The sequence below is a fragment of the Lynx rufus genome, unplaced genomic scaffold (assembly GCF_022079265.1).
Source record: "Lynx rufus isolate CCGP_SWC_20201006 ecotype Redwood Valley unplaced genomic scaffold, mLynRuf1.p SCAF_31, whole genome shotgun sequence".
Lineage (NCBI taxonomy): Eukaryota > Metazoa > Chordata > Mammalia > Carnivora > Felidae > Lynx > Lynx rufus.
In genome coordinates this window covers 3,900,375-3,918,083 of record NW_025814847.1, presented here as the reverse complement: position 1 = coordinate 3,918,083, position 17,709 = coordinate 3,900,375, and the positions used below count along the sequence as shown (strand labels likewise).

The 17,709-nt window shown below is 59.3% G+C and overlaps 1 protein-coding gene across 2 annotated transcripts; it reads left to right on the top strand.

The window, feature by feature from the left end:
* The first annotated feature begins 228 nt into the window (after positions 1-228).
* SEMA4A (semaphorin 4A) lies at positions 229-15,891 on the top strand. Of its 2 annotated transcripts, XM_047092766.1 has the most exons (15): positions 229-423; positions 1,126-1,290; positions 2,811-2,971; positions 3,871-3,933; positions 4,141-4,239; positions 4,462-4,567; positions 5,332-5,448; positions 5,772-5,896; positions 6,071-6,243; positions 7,277-7,427; positions 12,027-12,207; positions 13,586-13,704; positions 13,795-13,952; positions 14,169-14,269; positions 14,657-15,891. In XM_047092766.1, exons 1-15 carry the CDS (start codon positions 366-368, stop codon positions 15,247-15,249), a joined length of 2,370 nt encoding a protein of 789 aa, XP_046948722.1. In that variant the 5' UTR covers positions 229-365; the 3' UTR covers positions 15,250-15,891. The 2 variants fall into 2 exon arrangements, with proteins under 2 accessions (XP_046948722.1, XP_046948723.1); XM_047092767.1 differs by lacking the exons at positions 229-423; positions 1,126-1,290; positions 2,811-2,971; positions 3,871-3,933; positions 4,141-4,239 and adding an exon at positions 4,263-4,348.
* Positions 15,892-17,709: the final 1,818 nt, after the last annotated feature.

The following is a 17,709-nucleotide window of genomic DNA, read 5'->3' as shown; positions in this document are numbered from 1 at the left end:
CTATCTGAGAAATCTTGAGCAAGAGAAGCCACTCCCGGGCTGGTTGGACTAGAGGTGGCACGACAGAGGGCAGTGGGGTGGCTGGCATGGCCCAGAAACTTTCTGGATAGACGGAGGGGGGGGGCAGAGGCGTGTCTCCTTTCTTGCCCTCCCAGCGTTCCCCCCCCCCCACTTCCGCCTGAGCCAGGGATCTGTCACAACTCGACTCCAGAGGTGGAAATTCTGGTTTTCCAGAGCTCTCAGTGCCGGCTGGGCTCTGGCGCTATGGGTACCTGGCGGGCCGCACTCCCGGCCCAGCCGGGCTGACCTTCCGTCCCCTGTCCCCTGCCTCTGGGGCCTAGGAAGCCCCTTCTTCTTTCCCTTGGATGCACCCCTACCCAAGACTCTGGACTCCTGGGGTTCTGCACTGTGGCTGGCTCGAGGGTATGTGCGATGAGGTGGGCGGCTGGGGGGTGATGATCCTGGGGACCTCGATGCAGCGACCCAGGGAGTCAGAGAGCAGGGGGAGGGGCAGCCGCAGAGCTGCCTGGTGGCGCGGCCCCTCATTACCTCCCTACAAGGGAGGGCCGGGTAGGCCAGAGTGTCAAAGACCTGCACCCAGCAGGGGAAGGGGAGAGGTCAGCATAGGCAGAATCAGGCCTGCCTGGGTCCTCTGAGGGCAGGGGAGAGGTCGGCCACAGATCTGAAAGTCCCAGCAGAGATGGGTCTGATTAACCTACATTTTGAGTGTAGGAAGCTGCTCCCCAGAAAGTCCCCTGCCTGGGCCCGGGGAAGGGAAAGGTCTGGGCTCCGGGCGACGGGGGAGGGAAGGCAAAGGGTAGACAGCAAGAAGGACTTCCTGAGACTCAGGTGAGAGAGGGCAGAGCAGGGCTGCTGGGGGCCGAAGATCAGAAGGGCAGCCAGGAAGCTGGACTCCGACCCACAGGGGAGCTCGAGGCAGCAGGCTGGTGCCCGTGGACGATGGAAGTGAGACTCAGAAGGCACTCTGGAAAGGAAACTGTCCCCTCCCCGGCACCCCCCACCCCCACGCGCACTTCTGCTGCCTGGGGCTCTCCTATTGGCTCCCCGGGGGGGATGTGGTGAGGCCTGCTCACCCAGAGGGTGTCTGGGTGTCTGTTTCCGCAGAGCCATCTGGTGACAGCCTCTGGCTGAGCATGGCCCTCCTAGCCCCGGGCCCGGACCCCTGGAGCCTCCCGGGCCTTTTCCTCTTCTGGCTGTTTCTGCTGCCACGGCTGCTGACCGCGGGGGCCGCTGGGCAGGGGCCCCTACCCAGGGTCATCTACCACGCAGGTAAGCGTCCGACGGCCAGGTAGCGCAGGGCGGCAAGCTGAGCTGGAGGGGAGGGGCAGAGGAAGGGGTGGATGAGGAAACTATGGGCCACGGCCGGAAGACTAAGGGGGAAGACCAAGGGAGGAGAGGAAGGGGCCGGGGGGTTCTCCAGGGCTGGTGGTTTTTCTTTCCCTCCTTACATGTCACTGTCCTCAAGCCGGGCGCTTCCAACCCCTAACTGCTTTCACTCCCCCACGTGCCCGCAAAGCCACAGCCACGCTAGGAGATCATCCGTGGACCCGGTGGCCCCGCACACACCAGGCCCGCAACAACCACACAGAGGGTGCTGGACCGCGCCACGTCCAGACGCCAGGAATAAGAGAACTCGGGGTGGCCCGCTGGGGTGCGGGCCCTGACGCTCTGCCGCCCGCCCTCTCAGCTCCAGGCAGAAGGCTCAGGAAGGGATATGCCAGGAGTTGTAGGCGCAGGGTCTCCTGGGCACGGCTGTGTCTCTGGTATCTGTCTGGGGCAACCTGGTAAAGGACACGCACGCTGGCCGCTGTTGGCGAGGACGCCTCTGCGTCCAGTGCTGGCATCCCCAACATAAGCAACGCTGGTACTCAGCCCGCCCTCCGGGTTCTGCGTGGGAAGCAGATGCGAGGCCCGGAGGTCATGCCGCACGATGGGGCGTCCAGTAACCGAGGGGTTCACGCAGGTCTGGGGGGGCCACCCCTTCCAGCACCTTGCCGACTTCTCCTTTTGGCCCTGAGATTCTCACAGCTTCCAAAGGGAACGCTTAGCTAGACAGGACAGGCCTCCAGGGCTGACGTGCAAACACAGCCCTGGGGGGGGGGGGGGAGCCTGTCCCCTTGCCGATGTACCAGCGGGACAGGAGCATCCCCCCGGCACCACCGCCACCCTGAGGTGACCATGAGGGCCTCACTTGCCTCCCGGTGGCCGGCTCGCTGCCCCCACACAGGTGCCAGCCAGACACGCCCACAGGGGCCTTTGGGGATGAACGTTTCCTCTCTGTTCAGCTGATGACAGTGATTCTAGTGGTGGAAATGTCCTGCGAGAGAAGGGAAGGGGGGTTGGGGAGTGTGACCCTACAGCCTACGGCCACCCTGACACACAGTCCTATCTGTCTGTCTGTCTTCTGCTCCCCCTGCTCCTCCCCCTGCCCCCCACAGCCCCCCACCCCCGCCAGGCCTGGAAGTGTGTCCACTGTGGCTCACTCTATTTGCTGGCCCTTTGTGTGTCTCTTGGGTTCAGGCCACCCTTCCCCAGCCCCGGGCTGTCGTTACCCTGTCTCTGGCTGCCTCTTCTCTCCGCTGTGGGATCAACACAAAACTCCCGCCCTCCCAGCAGGGTGGGTGAAGGGGGGGGTGCAGCGGCTGCTGGTGGAGTGTAGGTCTGGCTGCCAGGGCCTGGGGCGGGGGGGCACACTCTGCCAACACGTCCCCTCCCCACCTCAGTCTCGGAAGTCAGCTCTGTGCCCAGCCAGCCCTCATCACTCACCCCTTCTCCTCAACTCCCAACAGGGGACGGACGCAGGGTTCTCAGCCTCTTCCACCAGAAGGGCCTCCAGGATTTCGACACTCTGCTTTTGAGTGGTGATGGAGGCACTCTCTACGTGGGGGCTCGGGAGGCCATTCTGGCCTTGAACATCCAGGATCCAGGGACGCCAAAGCTGAAGAACATGGTGAGCAGGCCAGGGGTGAAGGGCCTGGGCTGGGGGTGGGGAGGGGGCCGACAGTGCCTCCCCACCCCCGTGCCTGGTCTGCCTACGCATGACCGACTACCCATCCTACCGGGTCGGATGTACCCGGTCTGCAGAACAGAGAAGACATACCATAGTGGTCTCCCCACTTGCTGGTACCCTGCCTTCCGCTTGAACGATACTAGCTGCTAGAATGGCTGAAATGGAAATCATTGACATACGACAGAAACCCTGACTCCAATGACATCAATAACATGACATCCACCCACTGGTAGAAATCACTGAAGCCTGTGTATTAAATTACGGTCAGCCTCCTAACGGGAATGGTGTGAGGAAGAGGGGGGGAGGAAGGAAGGAGGGAGAGAGGGAGCAATTTCTGAGCATCTCCCGGTTGTGCCTCTCAGCGTGTGGCCTGTGGGCCACCTGCGCATATGGGTTGCCGGGTGAAGACGCAGCTTCTCTGAGGTGGCAGCCAGGAACCGACATTTTAAACCATTTCTCCAGGAAACGTGTGGTTTGACAACAGCTGCTCTGTATACCAGGCATTGCCCTAGGGTACTTTGCATATGTTCCTGGTGGGTGCCCTCCAGAAGCCTGTGCAATTGACTGAGATCACTTCCCCACCAAGCGGCCGATTCTGGATTCAAACTCAGGTCTGATTCTGCAGGCCGTGTTCTACCACAGAGCTGCGTCCCAAGGAACGCCAGCATCATCAGAGCAGTGGCCACAGTCACAAGCTGATGTTATTACAGCTCATTAGCATGTCACTGGCCACCATGCCTTCCGGTGACTTCACACCTGGCCCAAGGAGAGGGCAGCACGTCAAAGCTAGAGCCGAAGACCTCACTTTCGTTCGTCTCCCTCCCCACTCCCCACTGCAGATACCCTGGCCGGCCAGTGACCAAAAAAAGAGAGAATGTGCCTTTAAGAAGAAGAGTAATGAGGTAAGCCGAAGTGGGGGTGCAGGGGCTCTGGGCAGAGCCCCCAGACCGCCACCGGAAGACCTCAGGTGGGACAGGCAGCGGAGGATGCTTGTTTCCACTAGGACGCCTGCATCACCCTCTGTGAAAACGTACTGAGACTGCGTCGGGGGTGCCCTGCCCTCTCCCCCCCAGCAAGGGAGGGGCAGCCTGAATTCTCTGTCTCCCCAGACACAGTGCTTCAACTTTATCCGTGTCCTGGTCTCTCTCAACGCCACCCACCTATATACATGTGGCACCTTCGCCTTCAGCCCCGCTTGTACCTTCATCGTGAGTTATTGGGCACCCAGCTCTCGGACCCAAGCATCCCTTCCACACCTACTCCCGGCCCATCCTCTGGAGCTCTGGAAAACTCTGCTCTTCCAGATGCAGGACCCTCGTGAGCTTCCTGGCCCCACCTCCCCTCCATGTTCCTCTCCTTCCCTCAAGCCCTTCATTTCCCAGACATGAGACCCTGGCGTTCTGGCCCCCAGCCTCTCCCCCCCACTTTAGGAACTCCAAGATTCCTACCTGATGCCCATCTCCCAGGACAAAGTTGTGGAGGGGAAAGGCCAAAGCCCCTTCGACCCCGCCCATAAGCACACAGCTGTCTTGGCAGGTGAGTATCAGGTTTCCAGTATCTGCCTTCCCAGGTCACTCTGGGAACTATGGAATCTGACAGTTTTCTGAAAGGCAGGGGATGGAGGGAGGGGAAGCCAGGAGCCTCAGGGCACCAGATCAGAGAGAGACTCGGGCACCCCAACCGGTCCCGCCGAAGCTGCCCCAAAGGAGGTGGAGGGAGGTAGATATAGAGAGGTTCACACAGGCAAGAGGGTCCGGGAAGGGTCTTGGGCAGAAGAGAGGCCTGAGGCTCAGCCATTTTTTCTGTGGAGTTTACGAGAAATCACGGCCTGTGCCCTCCCAGACACAGACCATAACAGATTCCCCGCCCTGGTTTCCTGGAAGAGGTGGCCTTTGGCTTTTGAGTTGGACCTTGAAAGATACGTAGATGGGCAACGAAGATGTTCCAGGAAGAGAAGGGTAGGGCCAAGGGGTGGAGGCAGAAAACACAGCCACCTTTGGGGAACCAGGAGTGAGTCTACTCGCCAAGTGGTTCTGCTGGGCCTGTGAGGGAGCAACCAGAGGAAGGCTGGACGAGGCCAGTGCACAGAGGGACACAAGGCATGACTATTCCCTGAGGCAGCATTCCCTAAGAAGGGGGCTCAGCGGGGTCTGTGAGCTGGGCTCTGGGCACCACAGGAAGGTGTAGAACACAGAAGGGGGCCAGAGACCGATGTGAATGCTGGCCCCAGGCAGAGGCAGGTCTGAGGAGAGCAGGGACCCCCTCCAACCAGGAGGCCTCCCGCCCTCTCCCCGCCCTAGATGGGATGCTCTATTCTGGCACCATGAACAACTTCTTGGGCAGCGAGCCCATCCTGATCCGCACGCTGGGACCCCAGCCTGTCCTCAAGACCGACAACTTCCTCCGCTGGCTGCAGCGTAAGGACCCCAGTCCCCAGCACAGGTCTGGCCCGTCCCAGAGCAAGCGCGGAGGTCAGGCCTGAGAACCTGAGACCCGCTGTTCCCCCTTGTGTCCTTCTTGAAGGGGGCCTCCTCCGTGCGAGGCAGTACTGTTGCTGGGGGTGCAGTTCTCGGCCCCGCGAAGCGTCAGGAAACACAAAAGGGACCAGGTGTCCCCCACCCCCACCCCCCCCCCAGGGCCACCCTCGGCCGGCCTCTAGGCATCCAGTCTGCGGACCAGAGCTTGGGGGGGTGGGGGCGGGGGTAGTCCCAGCCTTAAGCCTATCTGCCCCGCCCCGCAGCGGACGCCTCCTTCGTGGCAGCCATCCCCTCGACCCACTTCGTCTACTTCTTCTTCGAGGAGACGGCCAGCGAGTTCGAGTTCTTCGAGAAGCTCCACACGTCCCGCGTGGCCAGAGTCTGCAAGGTGTGCGGCCCGGGCGGGAGGCGGCGCTGGCCGCGGGGCAGCCAATGGGGAGATGGCAGAGGCGGGGCCGAGCGCCCAGGACCCAATGGGAGCGGGGCGGGCGCGCGGGAGGCGGGGCGCAGGGCTCGCGCGGAGCGGGGCGGGGCGCCACTGACTCCGCCCACGCGGCCCTAGAACGACGTGGGCGGAGACAAGCTGCTGCAGAAGAAGTGGACCACCTTCCTGAAGGCGCAGCTGCTCTGCGCGCAGCCGGGGCAGCTGCCTTTCAACGTCGTCCGCCACGCGGTGCTGCTGCCCGCCACTGCCTCCGCAGACGCCCGCGTCTACGCCACCTTCAGCTCCCAGTGGTGAGCAGAGCGGCGGGAACGCGGGGGCTGCGCGCGCGGGTCGTGGGGCCGGCGGGTTGGAGCTGTCACTCCGCGCAGCTCACCTAGGAAGGCGTGTGATCGCCACCAAGTCCCACAGATCAGACCCACCCCCTTCATGTAGATGGAAAAAGAAAACTCAGGTTCTTACTAGTTTATAGCCTGCCTGGTTCCAAAAAGGATAGGAGACAGCTTACCAAAGGCAAACATTGAGACAAGATACGATAAAAACTGATAAGGAAACAGGAGTAAAAGAAAAATAAGACAAGGCAGGGACTGGGGCGACGCATTACAGATGTTTGTCATTTATGCAGTGCCAGGTGCTGATCACAATTTAGCTCTGAGCTTCCTAATGGCCAAAGCAAAAAGGGAAACACCATCAGTATCACTAAAGCTAAAATAGTCATTGCTTGGAGGCTGAGAAAAGTCAGTTGATTTGCTGTGATCTGGTCACACGGTGTTTAGGTACTTCCTGACAATGTGTCAGGTACCAAAAATACCTGCTGTAAGCAGAGGCTGGTATCAATGGCATCCAGAACCGAGAACAGGATTGTGAGCCACAATCAGGTTAAAGAGAACAAGAGAAACCTGTTGTCCACAGGCCAGGGCTGAAGGAATACAAATATTCTCATAGTCAGGCTCTGGTTGGTTCCCTGAGGATCAGGAATCAGTAGGACCAAAAGGAGCAGGGCTTCGTCTGGAGCCTGTTGGGAACTGTTTACACTGCCCCTCCCATGGGTACAGCCCAGCCTGGGCAAGACAGGCAGCAGCCACCCCCACGGCCTGAGCCCCAATCACGTCTCCTTAAGGATAATCACACTTCAGGTCCCAAGACGGTCCGCAAGGGACTCCCCCGGCCTTATCACCACAGCTCGGGGAGACTAGGCATCAGTAGGCCAGCCCCACCCTCCACACCCCTTCCCTCCTGGGCTTTCTGACCAGGGTGGGCCAGGGCTACAGGGGGAGCTTCCTGGTATAGCAGAGAGATAACAGTGTCCCCTCTGGCTGTCCCCAGGCAGATCGGTGGGACCAGGAGCTCTGCCGTCTGTGCCTTCTCTCTCAAGGACTTCAGACGTGTCTTTGAGGGGAAGTACAAGGAGCTGAACAAAGAGACTTCACGCTGGACCACTTACGGGGTTCCCGAGATCAGTCCCCGGCCAGGCAGCGTGAGTACCACCCCCAACACCGAGCGACCGCCCTCCACAGATACACACACACACTTCCCCCATGTCAAAGGACCTGTCGCGGCGCAGTGAGTGTCCAGTCGTTGGTGCTTCCTGCCCTAACCGGCCCTGTCTGCTCAGATACACACTTGGCCCAGCTGCTCCAACCCCATCCCACCCACAGAGAAGCACCCCCTCCGCTAAGTGCACACCACTTACCTGAGTACATCACTGAGGAGACAAGGGGGCACGGGCTGTGCCAAGGACTGCCTGGCATCTTCATCTGCGTTTGTTATTCAACTCTTGTTTTTTGATCCGAGTGCTATACGGTCACCATCTAAAGAATCCTAGAGAGCTACACGGTCGGTTATAAAAATCTGCCTTATTCCCTGCCCTACGCTTTTCCCTCTCTAGAGGGACAACCCCCTTCAACTCTCTTAGCCGATACTTTGTGTATTTATCTCCTAATCTCTAACGCGCTTTTATTTTCAAATGTTCACTTACTTATTTTGAGAGAGAGAGTGCGAGCAAGGGAGGGGCAGAGAGAGAGAATCCCAAGCGGGCTGGGTGCCGTCAGCGCAGAGCCCGACGCGGGGGTCCATCCCACGAACCGTGAGATCGTGACCTGAGCCGAAATCAAGAGTCAGATGCTTAACCGACTGAGCCCGCCAGGCGCCCCGCCCCGTCTCTAACATACTTTTATTGCCGCCTCTTAATGCTTCATTTTCAGGCAGGATCTATTGGATTCCCCGTTCTGGATGGTGAGGACTTAACTGTGTTCCTCCCCCTCCCCCCTGCCACCCCACCCCCCCCCCCTCGCCCTCCAGTAGCGTGTGGCCTGCAGCAGCTAGCAAGAACTGTTTTTGTGCGTCTCTTTCCAAATTCGTGGGCACTGACATTACGCTGGTAGCTTGAGGTCAGCCACGGGGGGAGTACAGGTCACGGCAGTTGGCAAACCCGATGAGTCAGGAGACAGGGATCCCCGACGCCCACACCGGAACTGCTTTGCCAGCACACCACTGCACCCACCCCTCATCTCCCAGGGTAGTTTTGTCACAATTTTGGTTAGATCAATATTTATATCGGACTCTTCTGCACCACTGAGCTACGTAGAAGGCCATGATTACTTTTCCTTTTTACATAATTAAAAATTTTCCCTGGGGTTAGTAATTATCTCTCTCTCACTTTTTTTTTTTTTTTTGCTTGCTTTGTTTTCTAAGCTCTTATCATTAATTCAACCTCAGACTCTTCCTCAATTATCTGCATTTCTTCTGAAGACACAGCCATTAGGCATTCAAACGGTTTCACGTTCCTGGAAACGGCTCCTATCCACTGCGGCCTGGACCAGCGGCTGGCCGTCCGGGGCCAGGGCACTGCTGCCATCCTGGAATTTCCCTGCTCATCATTCTGGGCTTTCCCTTTGTATCTGTCCGTGACATTCTCGTGTTTCTTGCAACCTGTGACTTCCTCTTTTTTTTTTTTTTCCTTTCTTGTTTTACTATCTTATTTCATGAACGTGGCCTCCATAGACTCCTGGAAAGGGATACAGCGGAGGTAAACTTTTTGAGACTGAGTGTCTGAAAATGTCTTTATTCGACTTTCACATTTGGTAGTTTGATGTGCGCGGGTAATTCTAGACTAGAACTAAGCTTCCTGCAAAACTTGGAAGGCTTGCCCTGTTATTACCCAGGGGGTTACTGAGATACCCAGAGCTATTCTGATTCTTAAGTCTCTGAATGTCCTGTTTTTTTCTCACTGCAATCTTGTAGTGCCTTGTCTTTGTCCCCAGTTCTGAAATTTCACAGTATTGTGCTTTGACGGGACTCTGTTCATTTATTGTGCTGGACATTCAGCCTGGGAAGATGTTCCTGCAGTTTGAAGTTTTCTTGAACTATTTCCCCCTATTTTCTTCTTAATGAACAGACAGATTTTGAGGCTGCCTGCCACTGTTTTAAGCACTAGGGGATTGGGGCGCCTGGGTGGCGCAGTCGGTTAAGCGTCCGACTTCAGCCAGGTCACGATCTCGCGGTCCGTGAGTTCGAGCCCCGCGTCGGGCTCTGGGCTGATGGCTCAGAGCCTGGAGCCTGTTTCCGATTCTGTGTCTCCCTCTCTCTCTGCCCCTCCCCCGTTCATGCTCTGTCTCTCTCTGTCCCCCAAAAAATAAATAAACGTTGAAAAAAAAAAAATTTTAAGCACTAGGGGATGGATACACCAGTGAAGAGAGCAGACGGAAGTCCCTTCCCTCATGGAGTGGACACGTTCATGTTAGAATGTTTTCTTGCTTCTTTCTGGCCCGCCTGGACTGGTCCTCTCCATTTTTAAATCCTGTCCAGCTTTCCAAGACTTCGGTTTTGCCCTACGTTCTGGGAGAGTGTCTCAATTTTGTCTTCTTATTTTTTTGAAATGTTTCTTTTCAGAGAGAGAGAGAGAGAGAGCACACACGAAGGGGAGGGGCAGAGAGAGAGGGAGAGAGAGAATCCCAAGCAGGCTCCGCACTGTCAGCACGGAGCCTGACGTGGGGCTCGATCTCACAAACTGTGAGATCATGACCTGAGCCGGAATCGAGAGTCAGATGCTCAACTGACTGAGCCACCCAGGCGCCCCCAGGCGTTGTTCTTTTAAGTCTCTTTTAATCTATACATTCCCTTTCCATCTTCTTATTTTCTCTTGCCATTTACTTGTCATGTAGAATCTTTCACTGTCTAGATCTTGGTGACCATGTCTCTCTGTGGTGGAGTTTAAGGAATTCCTGTAAATTCATTGGAGGTTGGGTCTAGAGACTCAGTAACATGAGTGTGATTTGATCCCTTCACCGTGGTCGTGTGTCTTCCTTCAGGACACACGTGGTGTCTGGCTCCCTCTTTGAAGTACAGTCCTCTTTTGTAGCATCATGTTCTTGTTTCGTGGATACACTCTCTTCACTTAGCTCTCTGAAAATGGTAATACTACTTTGCGTGAAGGTCTCTTTTCTCTGAATCATTTAGCTGTGTTGTTTGTTTGTTTTCCATTTGTTTGTTTTGGTCCGGTAGCCCTGGGCTCTTTGCTGTACTTGAGGGTGGGGACCATGCAGCTGTTTGGAAACTGCACCGGTGGATGGGACTTGGCTCCACTGTTGTCCCCTGGAGGTGGCCTGGCTGGGCGGTTTTCTTGGGGACCCTCAACATGAAAATCGTCAAGTCTTACCTTTGACCTCCAGTCAGTTTTCTGGAGCCCTCTTCTAGCCTTCTGCTCGGAGGGGGACGGCCTGGCTGCCGGCGTTGGGGGAGAGGGGGTGAGGGAGGAGTCTCAGCATGCACTGAGCCTCCCTGCCTTCACCCCTGCTTTCGTGGCGTGCCCGTGCCCTCCGCCCAGAGACCCTCTACTTTACCCTCTCCAGAGAGTGAGCCTCCAGACCTGGGCCAGGCCCTGCCAGGGCCAGTCTCCCAGCCACGGGAGCTGCAGGAGACCAGCCTCTGTCCTGGACAGACTTCCAAATACTCTTCTGACTCCGTGCCTCCCTTGCCTCACTTCTGGAGGTGGCTGGGGCCACTCACTCATGACCTTTAGGAATTCTGCCTTGTAAATCAGACAGCTTTGGCTACCCCAGGGCTGGCTTAAGAAAAGTCCTTTCTTTTTTTCCTGCTAAGTCTTTTACTGTTTGTTCATTTGCTTTCCAGCTTCCAAACTGTGGCTGCCTTCGCTTCCCCTCCTGTTCTCCCAGTCCCTGTAGCTTTCTGCCTTAGCCCACCCCCCACGTTTTCGGGGGAGGAAGTGAGAATAGGTGCGTGTGCTCATTCTGGCATCAGAATGAAACATGGATGTTATTACCTCACTTACAGACAAGGAAATGGGGGCTCATAGCGGGGCGGGGTGGGGAAACCGACCCGAGGACACAGCTTGCAGGGGACAGAGTTGGGCTGGCCCTAACATAGTACTTTTGGGTGTGGAGGACAAGGATCCTGACTGAGATCAGGACACACAGCGTGCGGGTGTTGGCAGGGCCTCTGGAGAACAGCTGGCCCACCGCGTCCGCCGTCCCCCTCACTTTATGGGTGAGAAAAAGGAGGCCCCGAATGGAGAAGGGGCTCTGCCAGACTCATGTGGCAAGTTCATGCCACACCGTGGTGACAGGCACTTCCTGCTACACCGCCCCTTTCTGTCACATCCGTCATGCAGTCGCTGACTCCACAAACACTACTGGGCACGAGCTGTGTGCCAGTCTCGCGCCGGGTATGCCCGGGGCTCCCGATACGAGGGAGACGTGGTCCCCGCAGCAGGTAGCTGTCGCCCTACTTCCTGCCGGGCACCCTGGATGAAGGCGATGAGGAGGAGGAAAGTAATAACCGCTAACACTTACTGAGCACTTCTTCATGTCACCCTGTTCTAGTTACTTTTCGCGTATTCGTGCATCTCGTGCGCGCAGCAAGCCTGTGATATACGCGGCACTGTGTTCGGAGGCTGGAATTCAAGGCCAGGCAGCTCCAGAGTTTAACCACCTCCTGAGATGCGGACTGCTTGAAGGGAGGGAGGCGCAGCAGGCCTGAAGCTGGGAGGGAGGGAAGAGGCAATGGTGAGCTCACGGGAAGGAGAGAGCTGACCTGATCCTCGTCCTCCCCGCTTTAGTGCTCCGTGGGCCCCTCCTCTGATAAAGCCTTGACCTTCATGAAGGACCATTTCCTGATGGACGAGCAGGTGGTGGGGACCCCCGTGCTGGTGAAGTCTGGCGTGGAGTACACGAGACTCGCGGTGGAGACAGTCCAGGGCGTCGACGGGCACAGCCATCTGGTCATGTACCTGGGCACCAGTGAGTAAAGGGCTCCAGGACCTCCCTCGGCGACCACGTAGGGGCTGCATTTCAGGCTGAGGAGGGAAGCCCTGGAGTTCATTCGCTCATGCTTTCATTCGACAAATGCTTTCTCAGTACTGGCTATGTGCCTGGTGCCCTGCCAGGCTCTAAAAATACAGCGGGGTTACCCGTGCCTTCTGAGCTTTAGTGCTGGAGGGGGTGACAAACACAGAGGACTTTGGGGGCCTTCGCAGGAGCTGTTTCTCTCTTGGAGGAGCCATGGAGAGAGGTGAAGAGCGGGCAGGGGGAGGGCAACTGGGAGCAACCAGGACAGGGCCCCTCCTTAGGAAGTCTGCTGTGAGGGGAAGCAGGGAGGGGACACTGCGGGGGGGGGGGGCGCGGCAGCCTGCATGCTTTTTTTTTAAAGAAGGAAAGGTCAGTGGGATCCAGGAGAGGGGCAGGTGGTGAAGAAAGGGGCAGGCCAGGGGGTCACTGGCAGGTACAGTTGCAGAGAGAGCAGGAAGCCGGAGCCCGGGACACGGGTGGGGGCCAGCACCCGTGCCGGGTTGGCGGTGAATGAATAGAACAGGCAGGATTGGGTGGGTGGCTGGCAGGTTATGGGCAGGCCCCTCCGTGCAGCTGGAGGACTCGGGGTCTTCGGCTGGGGGTGAGGGGTAGAGAAGGTGGGGGGGTTGGAGAGAAAGGGGGTAGATTCAAAAGCCGTTGTGGAAAGGAGGAGAGAGAGCCCGCGGGGAATGTGGAAGATTGCCAGGCGCGTCTATGGAGGGCCGGGCGGGGGTGACCTTGAGCTTCAGTGGAAGAAACCTGCAGGTTCCTTCCTTCTTTTAGGACACGTTTCCAGCCACTGTGTCCGCTGTGCCCGCCCTGGGTCCCAGCAGAGAGCAGAACGCCCCCAGAGCTCGGTCCGTGTGGAATGCACGGAGACAGCCGATAGACACGGCACACGAGTCACTACTCGGCGTGTTAGGAGATTAGAAAGTGATTCGGCACGAGGGCAGATGAGGAATGCCAGTTAAGGAAATGGCGGTTTTCAAAAGGGTGGTCAGGGTGGACTTCACTGAAGTGCCTCGGAGCAGGGACGCTCGGTGGAGCTGAGGGTGGCTGGTGACATGGTTTCCTCCGGAAAGCACTCGGCTGTCCTCGGCCCCAAGTCCGTGGGGAAAGTGGGCTGGGTTCCGGCACAGGAGGGGCAGAGGGGCAGGGGTGTGAGCCGCTTACGACGGGACTTACGTGATCCCCGCGGCATCGAAGGCAACAGCCTGACAGACCCGTGTCTGCGCACTTTGCGCTCAGCAGGAACGTTCTGACAGCTGGGAGGCCATCTGGAGTTAGAAGGGTCTGTGGACCCGTGACAGTCTCTGCTCTGTCCCCACAGCCACGGGGTCCCTCCACAAGGCTGTGGGGAGTGGGAACAACAGTGTCCATCTGGTGGAGGAGATCCAGCTGTTCCCTGAACCTGAACCTGTCCGCAACCTGCTGCTGGCCCCCGCACAGGTGGCAAGGGGCCCTCCGATGAGGTGGGGGGCTTGGGAGCCGGGTCCTCACTGGGCAGGGTGACCCCGTCAGTCTCCCTCTCTTTTGCAGGGTGCAGTGTTTGCGGGCTCCTCAAGGGGCATCTGGCGGGTCCCACGGGCCAACTGTAGCGTCTATGAGAGCTGTGTGGACTGTGTCCTTGCCCGGGACCCCCACTGTGCCTGGGATCCAGAGTCCCGGACCTGCCGCCTCCTGCCCACCCCCATCCCGTGAGTGCCGGTCCCGGATGGCAGCGAGGCTGGCCCGCCAGGACCTTCTTCCGCATCATGCGGGGTTCTTCCTCTCTCCGGGGGCTCCTCCCTCCAACAGCGTCCCTCCCGGGGAGGGGTCACAGCAAGCCGTCCTGGGTTCACCTCCCCTCTTCCTCCTCCTCTTCCCACTTTGGTCTGTTTCAAGGGATGAGTGTGCTCTCCCCGCCTTCTCAGGAAGTCCTGGAGGCAGGACATGGAGCAAGGGAACCCACGGTTCGCCTGTGCCACTGGCCCCGTGGGCAGAAGCCGCCAGCCTCAGAGCCGCCCCGAAATCAGTGAGTGCGAAACCAGGGGGTGGGGGGCGGGGAGGCTCAGGGACTTCTGGGCAGGGATGGGCCTTTCTGCCTCAGTCTCTTCCCCCAGCACCTGCCCGGCTGGAGACCTGAACGCCCAGATTTGGGACGGATTTGGGTCCTGGCTTAGGGAGGAAGGTTAGGAGCTCTAAGCTGGGATTCAGGATTGAGGCCGCAGTCTGTTTTTGGTGCAGAGCTGGAGTCAGATGGACTGAGGTCAGTTTGGGGTCCAGACTGGAGATAGGGGAGGGGTCAGAGTCGAGTTGGGGAGTCGAAATGGAAGCCGGAGAGGGGAGTCAGGGTCCAAATGTTGGCACAGCTTTCCTGCCCTCCTCTCCCCTCTCTGAACCGCTCACCCTTCACCTCCAGTTAAAGAAGTCCTGTCTGTCCCCAACTCCATCGTGGAGCTCCCCTGCCCCCGCCTGTCAGCCCTGGCGTCTTACCGCTGGAGTCACGGCAAAGCGGCGGTCCCAGAGGCCTCTGCGGCGGTCTACAACGGCTCCCTGCTGCTGCTGCTGCAGGACGGGGCGGGGGGCCTGTACCAGTGCTGGGCCACAGAGAACGACTTTTCCTACCCTGTGGTCTCCTACTGGGTGCACAGCCAGGATCAGCCCCTGGCCCTGGACCCCGAACTGGCGGGCATCCCCCGGGAACGTGTGGAGGCCCCGTTGACCAGGGTCGGGGGCGGGGCCGCCCTGGCCGCCCAGCGGTCCTACTGGCCTCACTTCCTCACGGTCACTGTGCTCCTGGCCCTCGTGCTTTCTGGAGCCCTCCTCCTTCTCCTTGCCTCCCCGCTGGGGGCGCTCCGAGCCCGGGGCAAGGTGCGGGGCTGTGAGACCCTGCCTCCTGGGGAGAAGGCCCCCCTGAGCAGAAAGCAGCACCTCCAACCTCCCAAGGACCACACGACCTCAGCCGGCGAGGTGGACGCGGACAACAACCATCTGGGCTCTGAGGTGGCTTAAACTCTGGGCACAGACCGGGGCTGTAGGGTGGGCAGGGCGCCTGGCCATGCCGGCTGTGGGGACCTGGGACTTGGTGGGGGAGTACCACGAAAGACCACCTTTTCCTGCCACTGTGTGCTACCAGGAGCCCTCAGCGGGGCTGGACACAGCGGCCTGACCCCCTGTGGGCCTTCCTTCCACCACGCACACAGGCTCTCCAGCTTGGCTGTTCCAGAACCCTCCAGCGGGGAGGGGGGGGGTGTTCCAGGACCCTGTGGTAATAAACACCAACATACAAACGGGACGGCACGCCAGTACCCCTGGCGACCCTACTCTGGTCGCAGCCGCCACCTCACCTCAGACGCCAGCGCCCCCCCCCCCCCCCGGGATCTGCAGGGAGATGCGCCCTCCCCCTCCCTTGTCAACCATGCACCGCTGACTCCCGGGAAGTCTTTCCGGAAGTCTGACCACCTTCCTTCTTGCTTCGGTTGGGGAGACTGTGATCCCTGCTGGCCTGGCTGGAGTAACAGGGGTCATCTGAGCCTTGTTCACTCCTTGGCTGTGGCTGACCCCTTGATCTTTGTCCTCTCCCCTCCTTTATTTTGGGATTCAGAAAACTGCTTGTCACAGACAGTTTATTTTTTATTAAAAAGACAAAGCTTATGAGTGGTGCTTTTGTCCGAGCAGCATGCCGTAGCCGAGGACCCTGGGGGTGGGGCGAGCAGGCAGTCCCACGACGTCAGCAGGGAGGGTTTGTGGGGTGACTGGTCTCTCCTGCGCTGCCGGCTCCCCACCCGGGACCTGCCCCCCGGCCCTCTCCTCTGCTCAGGCGCTGCAGGAGAGTGGCTCAAACCCCGCTGTCAGGCCAGCGCAGCTGGGGGGCGGCAGCCTCAGCCGGGACCCACCGGGCCGCGCCTCACCTGTCGCTGACCCCCGCCGCTTCTGATCCCCGCAGCTACTGGTCCCTGCTGTCCCAGCTTCCCGTGACGCCGATTCGGCACCCCTTCCCCACGGCCCCGGTTGGTGTCAACTCTCGTGGACTCCACCCATCCCCTCCCAAATCTGACACGCGGCGCTCTGTCCACACCCCCGTGCCACCTCCCTCGGGCTAACCAAGCCCCTTCCCTCTGTCTGCCAAGACCCCCGGCATTACCCTCTCACTCCACGACCCCTGCCTTCCGTCCCCCCCACTCCCCACCCAGGTGTGCTAGGTGTTCTCTGCGGGAACCAAACACATGAGAACGCTGCTCCCCCCCCACCCTCCCCACCAAACGCCAGAGAGGGGCCTTTCTGGCTGCCCCCCCCCCCCCCCGCCCCAGGGAGGCCCTCGCCCTCTCCGATGCCCTGTGGTCTGGCTCTCTCCGCACAAATGACTCTCTGAGACTACCTCTGTGTCACCTTCACACCTGGCCACCCTTTTCCCATAACTCTCTTCCCTTATGGTTTACTGTTTTTATTTACGTATTTATTTTTAATCGTGGTACAAAGCAGATACCGTAACATTTACCCTCTTAACCACTTTAAAGCTCAGTAGTGTCAACGATGTTCACGTTGCTGTGTAACAACATCTCTAGGGCGTTTTCGTCTTGCAGCCCCCTTCCCTGCAGCCCTGGAAGCCACCGTTCCACTCGCTACGAGTCTGACCACTTCAGGGGCTTCAGGGGTTACTGTACAGCGTCTGGCCTTCCGCGACTGGCTTTTTCCACTCACCATAGTATCCTCCAGGGTCACCGTGGCCTAGCCCGGGCCCAGGACGCGTTCCCTCCTCTCTGGGGGCTGACGCGTGCTCTGCCGGGGGCGCTGGCCTCGATGTCCTCACCTGCTCATCTGTGGGCGGACGCCCGGTTGGCTGCACCTCTTGGCTGTTGTGAACCCGATGCACAAGGGTCCCCTCCAGATCCCGCCTGCTGTGTCTTCGTTGCTGGCCTTTCGTGGCTTCTCTAGGGGTTTCTCTCTCCCCTGCTGACTCCTCTTCCTCCGCCGCCCAGTGCACTCTTACCCCGGGCCTGGCTTCCACTCTTCCAAGGACCCGCAAGCCTTCTCCCGGGGCTCCCCTGCTGGCCTGGAGACCCGGGGCTGTGGGGCCTCCGGCAGGACACGCCTCCGGGGCGGCACCTGCTGTGAGTGCAGAAGCCTCCCCTGTCTGCCCCCCCCCCCGGCCCCCCAGCTCCTCACCTGTCAGAAAGAAGGTCCACAGCCTGCAGCGTGGGGCGCTACGCTCGGGCGACCGAGGCCTCGGGGGTGCTTACCGTTCGTGAGAGCACAGCCTTGGTCAGTCTCACCCGATGTGACCTCTCTGCAGACTTTGGCAACAATTCCTTCCTGCAACACCCGTCCTTTGGTCTCCGGCTGCGGTGCCCTCGTGCTCACCTGCCTCCCCGTCTGCCTCTGCGTCTCGTTCCCGCGAGCTCTGTTCTCTCCCTCTGAGGGTTCCCTCGGACAGGGACAGGGGTTCTCCGAGGGGTTCCCTCGGACAGAGGT

Excerpts from the sequence above, each read along its gene's own strand:
- SEMA4A (XM_047092766.1), top strand. The coding sequence starts at position 366 with ATGCACCCCTACCCAAGACTCTGGACTCCTGGGGTTCTGCACTGTGGC. Across the intron at positions 5,897-6,070 it reads GCGTGGCCAGAGTCTGCAAG|AACGACGTGGGCGGAGACAA; the intron begins GTGTGCGGCCCG and ends ACGCGGCCCTAG. Across the intron at positions 7,428-12,026 it reads TCAGTCCCCGGCCAGGCAGC|TGCTCCGTGGGCCCCTCCTC; the intron begins GTGAGTACCACC and ends TCCCCGCTTTAG.